This window comes from Cervus canadensis, chromosome 17, assembly GCF_019320065.1.
Source record: "Cervus canadensis isolate Bull #8, Minnesota chromosome 17, ASM1932006v1, whole genome shotgun sequence".
Classification (NCBI taxonomy): Eukaryota; Metazoa; Chordata; class Mammalia; order Artiodactyla; family Cervidae; genus Cervus; species Cervus canadensis.
This window is the reverse complement of record NC_057402.1, coordinates 52,378,456-52,396,411: the sequence shown is the minus strand read 5'-3', so window position 1 is coordinate 52,396,411 and position 17,956 is coordinate 52,378,456. Positions and strand designations below refer to the sequence as shown.

The window sequence follows — 17,956 nt, the reverse complement described above, 5'->3', positions numbered from 1 at the left end:
CCATCGAGTCTAGGCATCAGGGTCTCAGCCCTTCTGCACTGCCCAGGAGACCTGACCCCTGGGCCAAAAGTTGCCTGTTCCCTGCCTCGCTTAACAATGGGTGGTTTTCTCCCATGCAGGTCTACCTTGAGTATGTGCAGGTTCTTAAGGGAAAACAGACACAGACACACACACACACACACAGGGTCCAGCTTTTCAAAGTTGCTTCTCAAATCACAGGTGACTTCCTGCTTCATTTCTACAGTCAGGAAGTTCTACAGCTTCAGCAAAGACACTAGCTCATCTGTCTTTTCAGAAGGAAAAGGGAGAAGTGAAATGAAGCCTCCAAATATTAAAAAAAACAAAACAAAAAAAAAGGCACCTGGGAAAATGAAATAATAAGGCAGTTACTATGACATGGATTTGGAAATCAAATAGGAAATAATATCATAGGCAGAGAATCTGCTGTTACCCTTCTCTTCCTGAGAGTAAGCAGGGCCCCCAGTGTGCCCTTCACCACATATCTGAAAATGTTTCCTCAGAGGGACAGGCTGATTGACAGTGTAAAGATCCAGAGAACATACACCTTGCACACAGACCCCGTGTGCATGATCACCTATTGTACCTATTGCACCTGGACCTGTGCATGATCACCTACAAACACAGGTTCTCAGGTTTCCTAAGAAAGCCTTTCTGGCAAACCTTCTACAATGTTTCCTTCTCAAATTAGCCATGAAGAAGTCTCACAACACTGAGAATAGGACAAGCTTTTAATTCTATCTTCCAAACAGCAGATGAAGAAAAAAATCACAAGCGGCCAGAAAGAGCAAAAGCCATCGCAATCCAATTCATGGCAAACAAACTATTTATCTTCATGAGGTTCAGGTGGCAACCGAGAGCTGCGATCAGCCGGGTAAGGTGGAGTCCCAATCAACTGACGCCTCCACTCTTAGTAATCATAATGAATCCAATTTCCTAAGCCACTCCTTTCCTGCGCCTCCATCTGCTTTCTGCCAGTCACCTGTTGACTCCGGTTACCATACGCCTCGAACCAGGCTCTCCCTCAGCCCAGGCTGGAAATGCCGAGAGGCCCCCAGCAGGTGGACTCAATTCCTCACCAATTCTGGTATCACAGTCAACTTCCTGTCTCCCAGCGCCAGCCCTGCCACTAGTATCCACCAGCCCTCTGCTTTCTAACTTCATAAGGGGCTTAGGCCACTCATTTGATCAAAGCCCAGCTTCATCTCCTTCCAAAAGCCTTAAACCATTGCAAGCTAAAACTAGGCCCATGCCTTTATCATTCGTGGTGTGAAAAGTTCTTTGGGTAATTTTTTTTTCCTAGATGTAAAATAAGTTATAAATGGTGAGCTTCCAGATCTGTATCCACAAATTCCAAACCCCATAACACCCTGTATACTTCAAAAAATTCGGTTTTTGCCAACATTAGACCCTACTATATGGAACATGAATAATCCACTCTATTGAGCAAAATTGGTTTGAGGCAAACTGTTAAAAACTGGAGGCAGCTGTTGATAAACACAGCCCCGGTTTAGGTATCACATACTTTGCATATGCTGTAGTACAGAACTACAGGTATTTTTATTACTGTGCATTTGCGTCTCAGTAATTCATGTCTCTATTTTAATATTTTAACAGTCAAACTCCTCCAAGGACACTCTGATACACTGACACGCCCCCCCACCCCAAGACAGGGTCACTCCCTAATTCCAAAACTGCAAAGGCCACGGGTACTGTCTGCAACTGTGTGTTCGAACTACAAGTACCTTTTGTAAAACAAAAATCTAAACGGAAAAGAAAATGTGCTTTTGGCTACAGGGCTTACCAGCAGCATACATGTCACAGACGCAGGCAGGAACTGGGATCTAAACGCCTCTCATCTGACACAGAGCAAAGAAAATGCATTTGACTTTCAGAAGCCCTATAAGTCTGTCACCCCAGGAACCGAGCTGAGTTTGAACAGCCCTCTCTTGAAACCGCATCACTGACTTTACCCCACACCAGAGATCTAGCCTGCTTGTACTTCCCTCTGACAGCAAGCCCCAAGTCTTAGGAGACTGTTGAGGAATGGTACAGCGCAACCAGCAACTGGCCCGCATTAACTGCACCCCAAAGGGATTAATGGGACCATTGGGAAAAGCGTGGTTCTATCTGGGGATGTGGCACTTCAACAGCCAAAATCTTGTCCAGTTCTATCTCCATCAAACTTGCTCACTAACACTCAAAGTCTATGACATTTGATTTCAGTTTCAGGTCAATAGTCAAGAAACGCCTTAACACTATACACTCTGAAAAATCCTGTTTAGTCAAGACCATCCTCTGATCTGGAAGTGCATTCTCTGAAACCCAAGTTGGGACCACCTGCTCGGGGCAGGATACCGTGGGTAAAGTAGGTATTTGCCAGTGCTGAGTCATTACAAGCTGGTTCCTCTGATATGTTATGCACCCCTGGCCATTTGAACATGAATACCCCCTTTCAGAAGGCAGATGAAATCCATGTACATGGTGCACCATGGCGCAACACCCCCTTGTACATGAGAGACCACGGTGGGGAATTCAGGTCTAAGAGTGGGCGGCAGAACTACACAAACTCACAGCTGCTCTCCAGGTACTGTAACTTTATCCCAGACGCTGAGAGATGATGGTTATTGGGATACGAAGTGGGAATATTCCCCCTGCAGCCCCAGCTCGGATCAGGGCCCCACGCTTGGGCGCCTTTTACTCTAAACTGTTAAATCCCTCCGTAATTGGCGGATGGAGAAAGCGCCGGGAGAAATGATGCATAATGGATTTGTTCTCCAGGCGGCTAGAATGGGGAGTAGAGGACGCGAGATGCTAACGGGCTTTTCTTTCCCTGTGCAGGTCACCTGAAAACCGCGATGCCTTCCCCTCCAGGGGTGCTCCAGAACTCACCCTCTGGCTGTTTTTAGAGGGGGGTGGGGGAGAGGGATGGTTTCACGCCCACCTGCCCGCTGCCTCTCTTCCCCAGGTCCCCCCAGCCCCCTGCCGGCATCCACGGTCCCGCCGGCTCCCCGCTCGCCCAGCAGCCCGGGCCGGCAGCTCCCCCGGCGGCCGCCTCTGCACCACTCGCCAACCTCGTCGCCGGGCAGAGGTCATGCCCGCCTGCCCCCCAGCGCCTGGGCTGCCCCCTCCTCCTGCCAGCCGGCACCCGGTAGCCGCGCTGGGGAAGGGGCCCGTGGCGGACTTGGCACGGGGGACTCACCAGGTAGGCGCCCACCGTGCCCTGCGCCAGCATCAGGGCGCACTCGGACACCAGGAAGATCTTGATGTTGGAGAAGCAGGACACCTTCTTTTTCTTCTTCTTGTTCCTCTGCGCCTCGTCCCCCTGCAGCTCGCCGCTCCGGCCGCCGCCCGACGAGCCGCCCGGCTTCTTAGCCTGCATCCTTCCCCCGCTGCCGCCGCCGCTTTCCCGCTCGCGCTGGGTGTCGGGGCCGCTGCCGGGCGGGGGTGCGCGCGGCGAGGCTGCGTGCTGTCCCCGCCCCGGGCCCGCGGCGGCCGCCCCCGTCCTGCCGGGGCTGGAGAGGTGGAAGGCACAGCTCCTCGCAGCCGCCGCGGCGCTCGCCCCCTGCCTCCTCCTTTCCTCCTCCTCCGCCCTCCCTTCGCCTCCTCCTCCGGCTCGGGCTGTGCCAATCACAGGGGCTCCTCTCGCCGCCCGCCGCCACCGCCGCCGCCTCGCCGCCCGCGGACGCCCGCCGCTGCCATCGCCCTCTGGCTGGGGCCGGCGGGCCGCGCCTGCCCTCGCCTCCGCTTCTTCTACCGCGAGGCCCTGGCCTCGATCGCCGCTGCGCGCGCGCGCCCCGCCGCTCCGCGCCGCCCGTGCGCCCCCGGGGAAGGCGCGAAGATACCGGCCTGGGGGCGCAGAGCGCGGACCCCCACCCGAGGCTTGGGAGAGGCACGGGAAGCACGCGGGAGAGGGGGAGTCCTTGGCGGAGTCAGGGAGCGGGTGCTCCGGATGCCACGAAGGCCGTGCCCGGCCCCTAGAAGGCGCTGCGGAGCGCGGGGCGCCGCCGCGGACACTGGGTGGTACTGCAAGGGGAACTCCCGGCGCCGAGGTGGCGTGCGGAGGCTCCCTCGCGGGGCGGGGACCTAAAGCTCCGACCTCGGGGCACTTAGGAGGGGAGGAACGGTTTCTAGGAAGAGGGAGAAGAAAAGGGTACCCAGGAAAGTGTTGACGCTTTCCCCTACCAACTGCGCCCGCCCGGCTATTTCTGGGGACAGATGTTGCGCTCTGGGCCGTGGGGACGCGCGGGAGGTCAGAGCCGCTGGGGCTTCCGCAGCCTGCCGGCCTCTGCTCCTGCTCTCCTAGGCCACTGGGTGTGCTCAAAGGCCCCACACCGAAAGAAGAGAAAAGAACGGAAGCGCAGCAAGGGAGAAGTTCCATTAACCCGTCGGGAGCCGCATGGTTCATCCATCGCCACCAGCCAAGGGGTCTAGTCGGCTGCAGGGTCGCAGCGACCCCAGCAGAGGGCCTTGTCCAGCCCGCCTGCGTGCCTGGAGCCCATCCTCAAGAATGATGTAGCCACGCGGTTGGAGCCCGCGGGAAGCTATTAGCCACAGGCCTGCCTTGGTCCCCACCCCTCCCCTAGCTTTGTGGCCGGGCCCCTTCCTTGCCTTGGCCTGAATGTCTGGGCCCCCCGTCGCAGCCACTCTTTTTAATCCTTACCAGGAGTTTGGGCCACAGGGCACTACCAACAGGATCTGCTGGTCCCCAGACGGATTTTGGAAGCTCAGAGAAGCCTGGAAAGAACTGGACAAGTACCAGGAGGCACTCAGCATTTTCCACTTGGTCCACTGGGGGGTTTAACCAATCCTTTGAAAAACCTCTCCTTAATAACTGTGGAAAATTCTGAAAGAGATGGGAATACCAGACCACCTGACCTGCCTCTTGAGAAACCTGTATGCAGGTCAGGAAGCAACAGTTTGAACTGGACATGGAACAACAGACTGGCTCCAAATAGGAAAAGGAGTATGTCAAGGCTGTATATTGTCACCCTGCTTATTTAACTTATATGCAGAGTACATCATGCGAAACGCTGGGCTGAAAAGAAGCACAAGCTGGAATCAAGAGTGCCGGGGGAAATATCAATAACCTCAGATATGCAGATGACACCACCCTTATGGAGAAAGTGAGGAAGAACTAAAGAGCCTCTTGATGAAAGTGAAAGTGAAAGAGGAGAGTGAAAAAGTTGGCTTAAAGTTCAACATTCAGAAAACTAAGATCATGGCATCTGGTCCCATCACTTCATGGCAAATAGATAGGGAAACAGTGGGAACAGTGTCAGACTTTATTTTTTGGGGCTCCAAAATCACTGCAGATGGTGATTGCAGCCATGAAATTAAAAGACACTTACTCCTTGGAAGGAAAGTTATGACCAACCTAGACAGCATATTAAAAAGCAGATACATATGTTTGTCAACAAAGGTCCGTCTAGGTAAGGCTATTGTTTTTCCAGTAGTCATGTATGGATGTGAGAGGTGGACTATAAAGAAAGCTGAGCGCCAAAGAATTGATGCTTTTGAACTGTGGTGTTGGAGAAGACTCTTGAGAGTCCCTTGGACTACAAGGAGATCCAACCAGTCCATCCTAAAGGAGATCAGTCCTGGGTGTTCATTGGAAGGACTGATGCTGAAGCTGAAACGCCAATACTTCGGCCACCTGATGCGAAGAGCTGACTCATTTGAAAAGACCCTGATGCTGGGGAAGATTGAGGGCAGGAGGAGAAGGGGATGACAGAGGATGAGATGCTTGGTTGGCATCACCAACTCAATGGACATGAGTTTGGGTGAACTCTGGGAGTTGGTGATGGACAGGGAGGCCTGGTGTGCTGCAGTTCATGGGGTCACAAAGAGTTGGACATGACTGAGCAACTGAACTGAACTGAATAACTGTGTTTAAGAAAAAGATCCACTCTCCTCGGCTCCTGTATACCAAAGCAGGCTTAAATCTGAAACGGAATCGTAATTAACACTTGTATGATTTCTACTTACTCCCAAAGAACCTGAGTGAGAAGGAATGGTGTAATGGCGGGGGTGCTGTCTTCCCATACCTTTTAAATACAAGCTGGTGCTCCCTGCTGTGGGCCCAGACATGCTTTCACCTAGGCTTGGTGTCCCTTTCAGATTCCCCTCTCCCCTTGTCTGGGCTATCTCCTCTCTGAATTGGTTCTCACCACAGAGGTCTTTTTCCATTGCCCGCGATCCCCGTCACTATCAGCTATCCCATTCCCCAGGAGACGATCACCGTCCTGGAGACCCTCCCTTTCTCTCTACATCCTCCCCTCACGCAGAGCCACGTTTCCCATGGATCCCTCCTCTCACACCCTCGGCCCACTCCATCACTCTGGCATCATGATAGCACCTCATCACTTTTCCCCAAGAAGACCCTTGATGAGCTCGCTCCCTTCCCTGCCTTCCAGACTGTGAGCTACAAAGCTGAGCTAAGACCCTTTACTTGCTTCTGAACCGAGAGACCTTGCCACTATTGAACTAGCTTTTAAAGTGCAGTATAGTCCTCAAGTCTTATTTACATACTTTGTAATAACAAGAACTAATGTCTATCGTGTGCTGACTCTGGCCAAGCATGGTTGTTCTAAGTGCTTCACCCATATTTACAGTTTAAGCCACTCGACCATCCTCTAAACTAGATACTATTATTAGCTCTATTTTACAAATAACAGGCCCAGAAATGTTAACTACATTTACCAAGGTCATAAGTATCCTGTAAGTGGTAGGATCAGCCTTTGAAACCAAGGTGTCTGCTATCACAGCCCCAGTTTGGAACTCCCTATATATTATCTTGTTTATTACCCAGTAGTCTGTTTATCACCCAGTGCTCTGTTTCTTGGGGAGGGTAGGACTCGTACTGTTGCTATTTTATAAACGGAAACTCAGAGATGCAGAGTGACCAGCCCGGTGTCACACAAAAGGGACGGGACTTGTATCCAAGTCCAGCTCTCTGTCTGTACTACACAGTCCAGAAGGAGCTTCCCTGGTGGTTCAGTGGTAAAGAATCTGGTAGCCACTGCAGGAGATGTGAGTTCAATCCCCGGGTTGGGACGATCCCTTGGAGAAGGAAATGGCAACCCACTCGAGTATTCTTACCTGGGAAATCCCATGGACAGAGGAGCCTGGTGGGCTGCGGCCCATGGGGTGGACACGACTGGGTGACTAAAACAACAATGAAAACATTCCAAAAGAGGGATGACTATTTTTCATTTTTGACCATTTATTTTACAAAAAACTTAACTGTCTATTGAAAAATCAAACACTTTTGCTGTCAGAGAAAGGATTCTGGAGTAGGGTTGTAGATTACTCCTACAATTAATGGTAAGCAGCCATGAAAATAATTCAATGCCTAAAGCCTTAAGAATAATCAAAGTCAGCCTGAAGGCAATCAGGCATTATGAGGCTGAAAGCTCAGCTTCTCTGCACACCAGTGCCGAATCGAATCTCTGAGACCGAGTCTTGGGTGAAGTGGTAGTTTTTGGCTGTCTTACCTTGCCAAGCAAAAGGGGCCACAGTAGGCTAATGCCCTCAACCATGTGTCCCAGTTTGGGGAAGGGAGTGAGAAGTTTTATAGTAACTGCTCAAAGAGGGTGTGATCTGTTTGTGGACATTCTTCTGATGGGTTGATAGTCAGGTAAGCAGGAGTCAGCATCGTCAACCTTCAGATCTAACTGGTCTGGGGTCTACAGGCTTGTTGGCAGCATACCATCATTAATCATTAACTTCTCCCACCTGGAGGGGGTTTCAGTACCTGCAGAATGAAAGTGAAAATGTTAGTTAGTCATGTCTGACTCTTTGCCACCCCATGGGCTGCAACCTGCCAGACTCCTCTGTCCATAGGATTCTCCAGGCAGGAATACCACAGTAGGTAGCCTTCCCTTCTCCAAGGCATCTTCCCTATCCAGGGATCAAACCCAGGTCTCCTACATTGCAGGCAGATTCTTTACCATCTGAGCCATCAGGGAAGCTCAAAGATGTTCTGTGTATCCTTCGATGGGGAAATAGGATCTTACCCTAAGGCTGCTCTTGACTTTCTCCCTGGTCTTGCATTCCCCTCCCTTCCCTAATTAGCAACTGCTTGAATCTGTCCCTTGGAACTCAAAGAATGTCATGGTGGCTGAATGAAAGCTGTTTCCAGTAATCAAAGAAATGAGGGACACAGAAAGTCTTTGTGCCCGAGGGCCCCACAGGCCCTGCACAGTATCAGTTAGCCCCACAACAGTCAGAAAGAAGGAAGTTTGTTCAAATTCATGTCCACCGAGTCAGTGATGCTATACAACCATCTGATCCTCTGTCGCCCCCTTCTCCTCCTGCCTTCTATCTTTCCCAGCATCAGGGTCTTCTACAATGAGTCGGCTCTTTGCATTGAGAGGCCATATTATTGGAGCTTCAGCCTAGTCCTTCCAGTGAATATTCAGGGTAACTGTCTTCTTATCTGTAGAGCACGTGAGTGCTGTGAGGTCCTGTGTCTCACTCAACTCTCACGGCATGGAGAGCAGATCTTTATTAACCCCATTTTACTCATGGAGAGAAAGCAACACGTGACTTTGGGAGCTCATGGCTAGCTAGTGGCAGGGATTAAAAGCCATATTTCCCACCCTAAGTTGGGGGAGCACCAAGGAGGAGGGGGAATGAGACTAAGAAAAAATTTTAGCTTCCTATGATCTGGGGTGCCTCCTCCAACCAGCTTCTGAAGTGGACAGTTGACCATTGTGTCATGAGCAAAATATTAGTTTAAACCCCATCCCCCAGCTGGGCAACCTTGACTGTGGCCTTGGAAGAATGATGTAGCCACCATTTCTAGGCTGGAGCCTTTTTCATTTATCTGCCGCCCTAGTGGTGGATGATGGGTTTAGAACTGGTCACCGTGAATGGGGCTTTCCAGGTTGCTCAGTGGTAAAGAACCTGCCTGCCAGTGCAGGAGACACAGGAGGCTTGGATTTAATCCCTGGGTTGGGAAGATCCCCTGGAGAAGGAAATGGCAACCTGCTCCAGTATTCTTGCCTGGAGACTTCCATGGACAGAGGAGCCTGGTGGGCTATGGTCCACGGGGTCTTAGAGAGTCAGACCACACAAAGACAATTGACCACACATGCATGCAGTATGAGTGTGAATGTGTAGAACCCTTGGGATTATTTTAGCCTCTCAACTCCTTCCTGGGACTAGGTGATTTTTTTTTTTCTTTACTTTTAAGTTTTTAATTTTTGGCAATGCTCCATGGCATGTGGAATGTTAGTTCCCCAGTCAGGGATTGAACCCAAGCCCCCTAGATTTGAAGCAGAGTCATAACAACTGGATTACCAGGAAAGTCTGATTTTTCAGAGTTAGATAAAAATCTTGCTAGCTGAGGCTCTGATCCCATAAGCGCTTACTTTGCTGACTATTAGAAGTATTCCAAACATTGAGATGCTGCCATGTACTCTGGAAATCTGACCTAGGGAAGCATAAAGAAGATTGAGTGACATGGGAAGATAAACTGACTTTTATTCCTAAAATATTAAGAAGCTGCATGTATATGCTTAGTGAGTCAAACTTGGAGAGCTTTTCTCTCCTGCTTTAAAAAGCACCATCAATTCATTCCTGTAGGAGAGAAGTGGGTTAACTTCATGGGCATGGGGAGAAAAATGACAATATCTTCCACTGTTACTGGACTGTGGCAAGATTTCACAGCAAGCAGCCTCAATGTAATTCAACACAATGAGAAACTGTTGTTCAAGTAATTCACATGAACTGTCTTTTGCCAACTTCAATTTTGTTCATAGGCAAATACAAAGTTGAAAAATAAATGCAAAGAATGATTTCTGATTGTCACTGGAATGGAAAATAGATGCTTAGATACTCACCCTATGGATGGATTTTTCTTTTCTTTTTCTGAAAATACACCAATCATGTATTGTGTCAAACCAAGGATAGAATTGGGGCTGGGCCAACTTCTTTGGCCTGAAAGTAATATTTGGGCTGAGTTGAAGCTTATTTCGTCTTCTTCAGGGTTTTTCTCTCCCCACCTCCACTTTCCAATTAGCCTTATCCATATGCCTTTCTACTATATAGCCTGTGTTTGCTGCTTTCTATACCCACAGTTCTGTATTTTTAATTACATGTCTTAATTTGAATATATCTTAAACTCAACTAAGAAGTAAAAAGGATAAGCATTAATGTGGCTGCAATTTAAAAAACAAATGCAAAATTCAAGTGGAGAAACAGGAGAAAACAAAGCTAATGAAGAATAGGTATGAGAAAATATGTTTTTTAGAAATGTTATATTTATGGAAAATGAGTTTTGTGATAAAAGAGAAGGAATAAAAGCAACATGTACCAACACTAGTGTATCTAGAGAGCTCACCATTTGCTACCTTCTATTGATATTTCTGGGGCTTCCCTGGTGGCTCAGATGGTAAAGAGTCTGCCTGCAATGCAGGAGACCTGGGTTTGATCTGTAGGTTGTAAAGATCCCCTAGAGAAGGGAATGGCTACCCACTCCAGTATTCTGGCCTGGAGAATCCCATGGACAGAGGAGCCTGGCAGGCCCCAGTCCATGAGGTCTCAAAGAGTGGGACACGACTGAGTGACTTTCACTTTCATTGATATTTCTATATAGTTAAAGCAATGGTTTTTCCAGTAGTCATATACAGATGTGAGAATTAGACCATAAAGAAAGTTGAACACCCAAGAATTGATGCTTTTGAATTGTGGTGCTGGAAGAGACTCTTGAGAGTCCCTTGGGCTGCAAGGAGATCAAACCAGTCCATCCTAAAGGAAATCAATCCTGAGTATTCACTGGAAGGATTGATGCTGAAGCTGAAGCTCCAATATTTTGGTCACTGGATGTGAAGAGCCAACTCCCTGGAAAAGACCCTGATGTTGGGAAAGACTGAGAGCAGAAAAAGAGGACAGCAGAGAATGAGATGGCTCGATAGCACCACAGATTCAATGGACATGAATTTGAGCAAACTTTGGGAGATCCTGAAGGACAAGGGAGCCTGGTGTGCTGCAGTTTATGGGGTCTCAGAGAGTCGAATATGACTTGGTGACTGGATACAACAAATTGATATTTCTGTAAATAGAATGTGTTTATGCAAATAAACCGTTAGCTTCTTAAGGGTGGAGAGAGTATCTTACTTTGAAAATAAAGGAAATTTTCTTGCTCAGGGTCTAACAGACCTCCTGCCAAGAACCTTGATATTTTTGATTGGAGCAGGAAAATAACCCAGAAGGGGTCCAGGTTGCCAGTCAAGCTTCCTTCCAGGTACTCTCCCCAGGGACCCACTTCTCCAGCCCACCAGGGCACATCCTTCTTGCAACAGGAAGTGCCCCCTTCAGCCCCTTTCACTGATACCACGCTTTTACTTTTCTTTCTCAGAAAAGGAGTATCTCAGCTCTGCTCCTCATCTCTGAACAATGCATGCCAATCTTTGTAGCAGGATTCTAAGGATGGGTACTGACAGCAACTGTAGGCAAATGAAATCAGCCAGCACTGAAAATGTCTGCAAGGCACCACAGCAGCTCCAGCCAAGGAAGCTGGAGACTCAAAGGTTAATATCACGGCAAGAGTCTCACGGGTTCTAAGCCTGGGAGAAAGTGGCCACAGCTGCCCGCCTTCCTGAGGGGCGGTGGGCTCTGAGCCTGTGTACCCTTGGCAGGCACAGAGCAATGCAATGCACTCTCAGACTGATCTAAGTGATAAAGGGTTCCAAGGAGAGGATAGACTAAGACCATGAAAGGGAATCCACAGGTTCAGGTGCCTAAATGGAGAGTGTGAAATTAGATACAGATGAGAATATATACAGAAATTATTATAAACCTTTGAGAGGAGGAGCACCCCACCTTAGGTTAGGGTCCTCCCCACAGCCCGGCTTCCTTCCTAAAGCCTGTCTAGCTCCTGCGGGGCATTCTTCTTCACTGTGGAGTGACAGGTAAGGGGGGCTCAGGGTGTGATACACCGAACAAGAAGGCTGCCCGGTCTTTGCCTGCCACTGGCTGATTGGTTGCCTTCCTCTTCAGATTTGTATGTCGATGTCCTAAGCCCCTCATTATCTCAAACTGTGACCCTGTTTGAAGGCAGGGCCAGTAGGGAGGTAATTAAGTGAAGTCATATCGGTGGGTCCAGATCCAACAGGACTAGCGTCTTTATAAGAAAAGGAGCTAAGGACGCAGAAAACACAGCGCGGCAGGATCTGCCAGTCAAGAGAGAGGCCTCAGAGAAAAGCAAACCTCTGGTCACCTTGATCTCAGACTTCCAGCCTCCAAAACTGGAAGGAAATAAATTTCTGTTGTTATGCCCCCTAGTCTGTGATATCTTGTTATGGCTGCCCTAGGAAGCTAAAAAAAAAAAAAAAAAAAAATACCGTAACCCTCTCCCCAGCCCTGGGCTCTCACCCTGTAATCTGGCCAGAATTAAGTAATTGTGGTTCCTTGGGCTCACCCCGCTTTCTCCTCCTTTTGCACCTGCTCTTTCCTCTGCCCTTACCTCCCCTTTCTTCAGCTCACACATACTAGTACCTTAAGATGCACTTAAAGTGTCACCTCCTCCAGGAAGTCCTTAAGATTACCTTCTCTCTACTACCATGCCAACTCCCCCACCGCCTACATCCCATTACATCCCATTACGCCTATGCCAGCCTCTGCTCTAGCATTTATCCCATTGCTGAGGACACTCACCGCCCTTCTCCCTGTCCAGACTCTGATCAGTGTCTTTCATCTCCATAGTTCTACCCCCAGAAGAGCCAGGATCCACGTGGTCAGTAACTAGTACTGGGAAGAGAACAAAGGGTGAAAACAGAAGAAAAAGTAACCCTGCCCTGCTAGATGTTTCAGATTCTAAAGGAGTTTGGGAAGGAAGCTGACAGATAAGATTTGGATTCACGTAAAATTAAAAGACACTTACTCCTTGGAAGGAAAGTGATGACCAACCTAGATAGCATATTAAAAAGCAGAGACATTACTTTGCCAACAAAGGTCCATCTGGTCAAAGCTATGGTTTTTCCAGTGGTCACGTATGGATGTGAGAGTTGGACTGTGAAGAAAGCTGAGCACTGAAGAATTGATGCTTTTCAACTGTGGTGTTGGAGAAGACTCTTGAGAGTCCCTTGGACTGCAAGGAGATCCAACCAGTCGATCCTAAAGGACATCAGTCCTGGGTGTTCGTTCATTGGAAGGATTGATGCTGAAGCTGAAACTCCAGTACTTTGGCCACCTCATGCGAGGAGCTGACTCGTTGGAAAAGACCCTGATGCTGGGAGGAATTTCGGGCAGGAGAAGAAGGGGACGACAGAGGATGAGATGGCTGGATGACATCACTGACTTGATGGACATGAGTTTGAGTAAACTCTGGGAGTTGGTGATGAACAGGGAGGCCTGGCGTGCTGCGATTCATGGGGTTGCAAAGAGTCGGACACGACTGAGTGACTGAACTGACTGACTGAACTGAAACCTAAAGTCGTGGGATTGAAATCTGATTTTGAAGATCAGAATTGAAATTGCAGAAAACCCAAACAAATGATACAGAATCAAGCTCGAGAAGGTTTCTATCAATGTAGAGAAAAAAACAAGATGAGAGAAAGGATGGGTAATTCCGTTGATGAAAAGTAAATAAAGACTTAATATATGGATAAGAAGGACCCCCCTTGAGGAAGATATAACTAAAATAAATGATGTTGCAACACTGAAGAAAAATAATGATGGAAGAAAACTTTTCAAGCTGAGAAAAGAAGCTGAATTTACAATTTAAAATAGCGCACCGTTTCCAGGCAAAATTAATGAAGAAAGATGCACAATTTGATATAATCTAGCAAATTTCTTTGAATATGAAGGGTTTTTTTTTTAATCTTCAACTATCTAGACAAAACATTAAACTCACTTATCATCAAATGAAAACAGGCTGATTTGAGAATGCATCACACGACTGACGCCAGATGATAATGGAGAGAAGTCTAAATGGTACAAGAGAAAATGCTTATGACTCAAGCTGAAATGTTCATCTTTAAAGAAAACAAAAAAGACATTCTTAGTTATTCTAATCAGGGGCTCAAAAAAGATACCACCCATGCCCTTTTTTTGAAAAATTTACCGAAAGATAGGTTCAAATGGAACAAATATTACTTAAGGACAAAAAAAAAAAAAAAATCAAGAATATCAAAAGTGGGTTCAAAAATATTGTAACAGTCCAAGCTAAATGTATAGAATTAAGTTTTTTTAAATGCTGTATATAGAATATCAGTACAGATGGAAAGTTTTTGTTGTTGTAGTTACTTCTTAAAATAACTAAAAATAAAACTAATGATAAATAGGTTTATAATTCCAAATGATATTGGCAATGAATGTGGGAAAGAAGGGTACGTGGGGAATTAGAAGGGTACTAGATTCCTCATCTTATAGAGGAATGAATTAAATTATTATATTATTCATGAATTTGATAATTAGAGAACCTATACATTAAAGTGTGATTTTGAAAAACCAAAGTAGAAGAATTCAAAAGAATATATACTTATAAAAATGGGGAAAACAAAAACCAAGAAAAATTGTAATTTGGGAAGAAAATGGAATTTAACAATGGTTCAAATCATGGGCTTCTGAGGCAGGAAAACCTGGTTTCTGAAAATGGTTCTACAATTTACTAATGTTGGTCCTAAAAATTTACCCACCTACTCAGAGCCTCTCTTTTCCTATCTTTAAAATTGGAATAAAATACATATTTCACAGGGTAGTTGTGGGGTTAATAGGAAATCTTTGTCTAAAGAAATATATTAAGAAAGTCCTTACCAAACTAGGAATAAAACTACCGTATGACTCAGCAGTCCCATGACTGGGCATATACTCTGAGAAAGTCACAATTCTAAAAGACACATGAACCCCAATGTTCACTGAAGCACTGTTTACAATAGCCAGGAAATGGAAGCAACCTAGATATCCATCGACAGTTGAGTGGATAAAGATGTGGTACATATACACAATGGAATATTACTCAGTCATAAAAGGAATGAATTTGAATCAGTTGTATTGAGGGGGATGAGCCTAGAGCCTGTTATACAGAGTGAAATAAGTCAGAAAGAGAAAAACAAATATCATGTATTAATACATATATATGGAATCTAGAAAAATAGTCCTGACGCACCTATTTATGGAGAAGAAATGGAGATGCAGACATAGAGAACAGTCTGGTGGACACAGCGGGGGAAGGAGAGGGTAGGATAAGTCAAGAAAGTAGCATTGACATATATATACTATCATATGTAAAATAGATAATTAGCAGGAGGTTGCGGTTAACATAGGGAGTCCAGCCTGATACTCTGTGATGACCTAGCGGGGTGGAATGGGGGCAGGAGGGAGGGGAGATATATACACATATATATATTTATGACTGATTCTCCATGTACAGCAGAGATCACCACAACGCTATAAAGCAATTATCCTCCAATAATAAAAGAGAACAATGTTGGCATTTGATATGAGGTAGATATTTTTAACAAGTTAATAAAGAATCCTGTTCCATTTGACAAGTTTTTAATTAGCAGTAGATACTGAATTTTACCAACTGCCTTCTTGCTCTCAGTGTTAGTCAAGAGGGCTAACTGCAGTAACAAATGATCCTCAGAATGTTAATAGGTCATATATAGAAAATAGGTAACTAATGAGGACCTATTTATATCACAGGGCACTCTGCTCAGTTACCTTTAATGGCCTGTGTGGGAAGAGGATCTAAAAAAGAGTGGATATATGTATATTCATAGCTGATTCACTTTACTGTATGCCTGAAACAAACACAAAATTGTATTATAAATCAACTGTACTCCAATACAAAATGTTTTTCAAAAGAAAAAAATTAATCCAATACTTAGCCTAAGCATGAATTGAAAAAGTGAGTTGCTGCCATCTGGGCCAGCAGGGACTGGATCACCCTGAGTTGGGACGGTGCTGAGATCCTGAGCAGGTTTCTGGGCCCACACTCCTGGGAGCTGGCTGGAAGTTGGATTCCCACTGTAGGCATGTGGGATGCAGTGGGCACTGCGGGGTTAGCATGGGGCACTGCCTGGCAACTGATTCTGGGCTGGGTGCCCTACATCAACAGCAAGTTTAAGAAGACGTCTAATTATACTGACCCCCAACTCAGGCCCCTCTGGGATCTGGTGGTGCTGTCTCCTTCCAACTGCATCTGCCTTAGCCCATGCTCTTGGGATGGACCTTGAGGTTAAAAAAAAATAAAATGAGTGTTGTTCATCGGTATTAACGTGGTGTTTGTTTCCGTTATCGCTTCCAGGAAAGGATTGAGGATGCTTGAGTCTGTCCGGTGTCCCTCCTCAGCGAAACTCTCCTAGCCCTGTTTTCTGAACCCACTCCTCCCTTGTGTCTGATCTTTTAACCGTCTTTGATTTGGTTCCTGTTCTGATCGATTGCACAGACGTGACATTTAGAATGGTCCTCTGCAAAATGAACTCGCCCATGACCAAGTGTGAGTTTGTCTTTGTTTTCAGGCCTGCAGCTGTTTCTCATGTCGCTGTTTAGATTCAGTTCCCTGGAACCCTGCCTGAGCAAAACCCCCAGATATCCCAAGTGATTATCCAGGATGGGTTCATGGAGACGTGTAACAATAAATTTAAATGATTTAACCTCTTGTTTTAAAATATTGGGGGCTTCCCTGGTGACTCAGTGGTAAAGGATCTGCTTGCAATGCAGGAGAACTGGGTTTGATCCCTGGATTGGAAAGATCCCCTGGAGGAGGGGATGACAACCCACTCCAGTATTCAAGCCTGGGAAATCCCAAGGACAGAGAAGTGTGGTGGGCTACAGTCCATAGGACTGCCCAGATTGGGGCACAAATGAAGTGAAGACTTCAAGACTGGGTTAAGAAAGATCCAGCTGTGACTTAATAATAAAAAACATATCCAAAATAGAAGGACACAAATAGGTTAAAATTTTTTAAATGAATAAAGATTTACTAGAAAAATTGAAACAGAATAAAAATAGAGGTAGTATTATAAAATTTATACAAGAATGCATACAAGGACAAATAATATCAAAAGAGTCAAAGAGTACATAAAAATGTGCATCCTTCAATGAAGATATCAAAGAATATATAGTTTATGCAACAGATATATAAAATAAAGATGTATAAGAGGAAATGGACAGAACACATTCCATGTGAGCCATTTACAGAATGACTAGTTTTTTAAAAAACAAGTAGATAAAGCATATACATTTCAAAGGATTTGTACTATAAATAATTAAAATGTATTTAAGACAAAACCAAGGAAAACAGAAGAAAAAAAATTCTAAAGGTAAGCATAGAAAATTGAACAAATTTTTGAAAATAGAAATAGTAAAGTTGAAACACAAATTCAAGATCTGCTTTTTGTCTTAACACAACTTGAGAACACATGAAAAGTAAAGAGAAAAAACAAAATTTAAAAGTAGAAAAGAAACTAAAATAAAAACAGGAAGATTTTAATAAGTATGAAAATATTATTTTAAAATACTATGCTAATCAATTTGATAAAATGAATTAAATGATTATTTTTATGGCAAATTTTACCCAACTAAGACCTCTGAAGATATCTCACTATCTGCAAATTTCACTAGTGATAACTTTTAGACTTGCACAAAAACAGATAATTTCCTATTACATAAGTTTTCCAAATATAAAAACAAAAGCTGAGAACATAAAGATTCATTTTATGAAGTCAGTGTCAGTTCTCAGTTCAGTCGCTCAGTCGTGTCTGACTCTCTGCGACCCCATGAATTACAGCACGCCAGGCCTCCCTGTCCATCACCGACTCCCGGAGTTTACTCAAACTCATGCCCATCGAGTTGGTGATGCCATCCAGCCATCTCATCCTCTGTGGTCCCCTTCTCCTCCTGCCCTCAATCCCTCCCAGCATCAGGGTCTTTTCCAGTGAGTCAACACTTTGCATCAGGTGGCCAAAGTACTGGAGTCTCATCA

At 46.0% G+C, this 17,956-nt stretch overlaps 1 protein-coding gene across 2 annotated transcripts in view; it reads right to left on the bottom strand.

Moving 5' to 3' along the window:
- The window catches only part of SLCO3A1 (solute carrier organic anion transporter family member 3A1), a 370,079-nt gene extending 365,913 nt beyond the window's left edge, over positions 1-4,166 (bottom strand). Inside the window, exon 1 of one of the 2 annotated variants that reach the window (XM_043489412.1) lies at positions 3,221-4,166. In XM_043489412.1, coding sequence (XP_043345347.1) covers positions 3,221-3,400 — 180 coding nt within the window. In that variant the 5' untranslated portion in view covers positions 3,401-4,166. The remainder of the gene's footprint in view (positions 1-3,220) is intronic. The other variant, XM_043489411.1, reaches the window with a different exon arrangement.
- Positions 4,167-17,956: the final 13,790 nt, after the last annotated feature.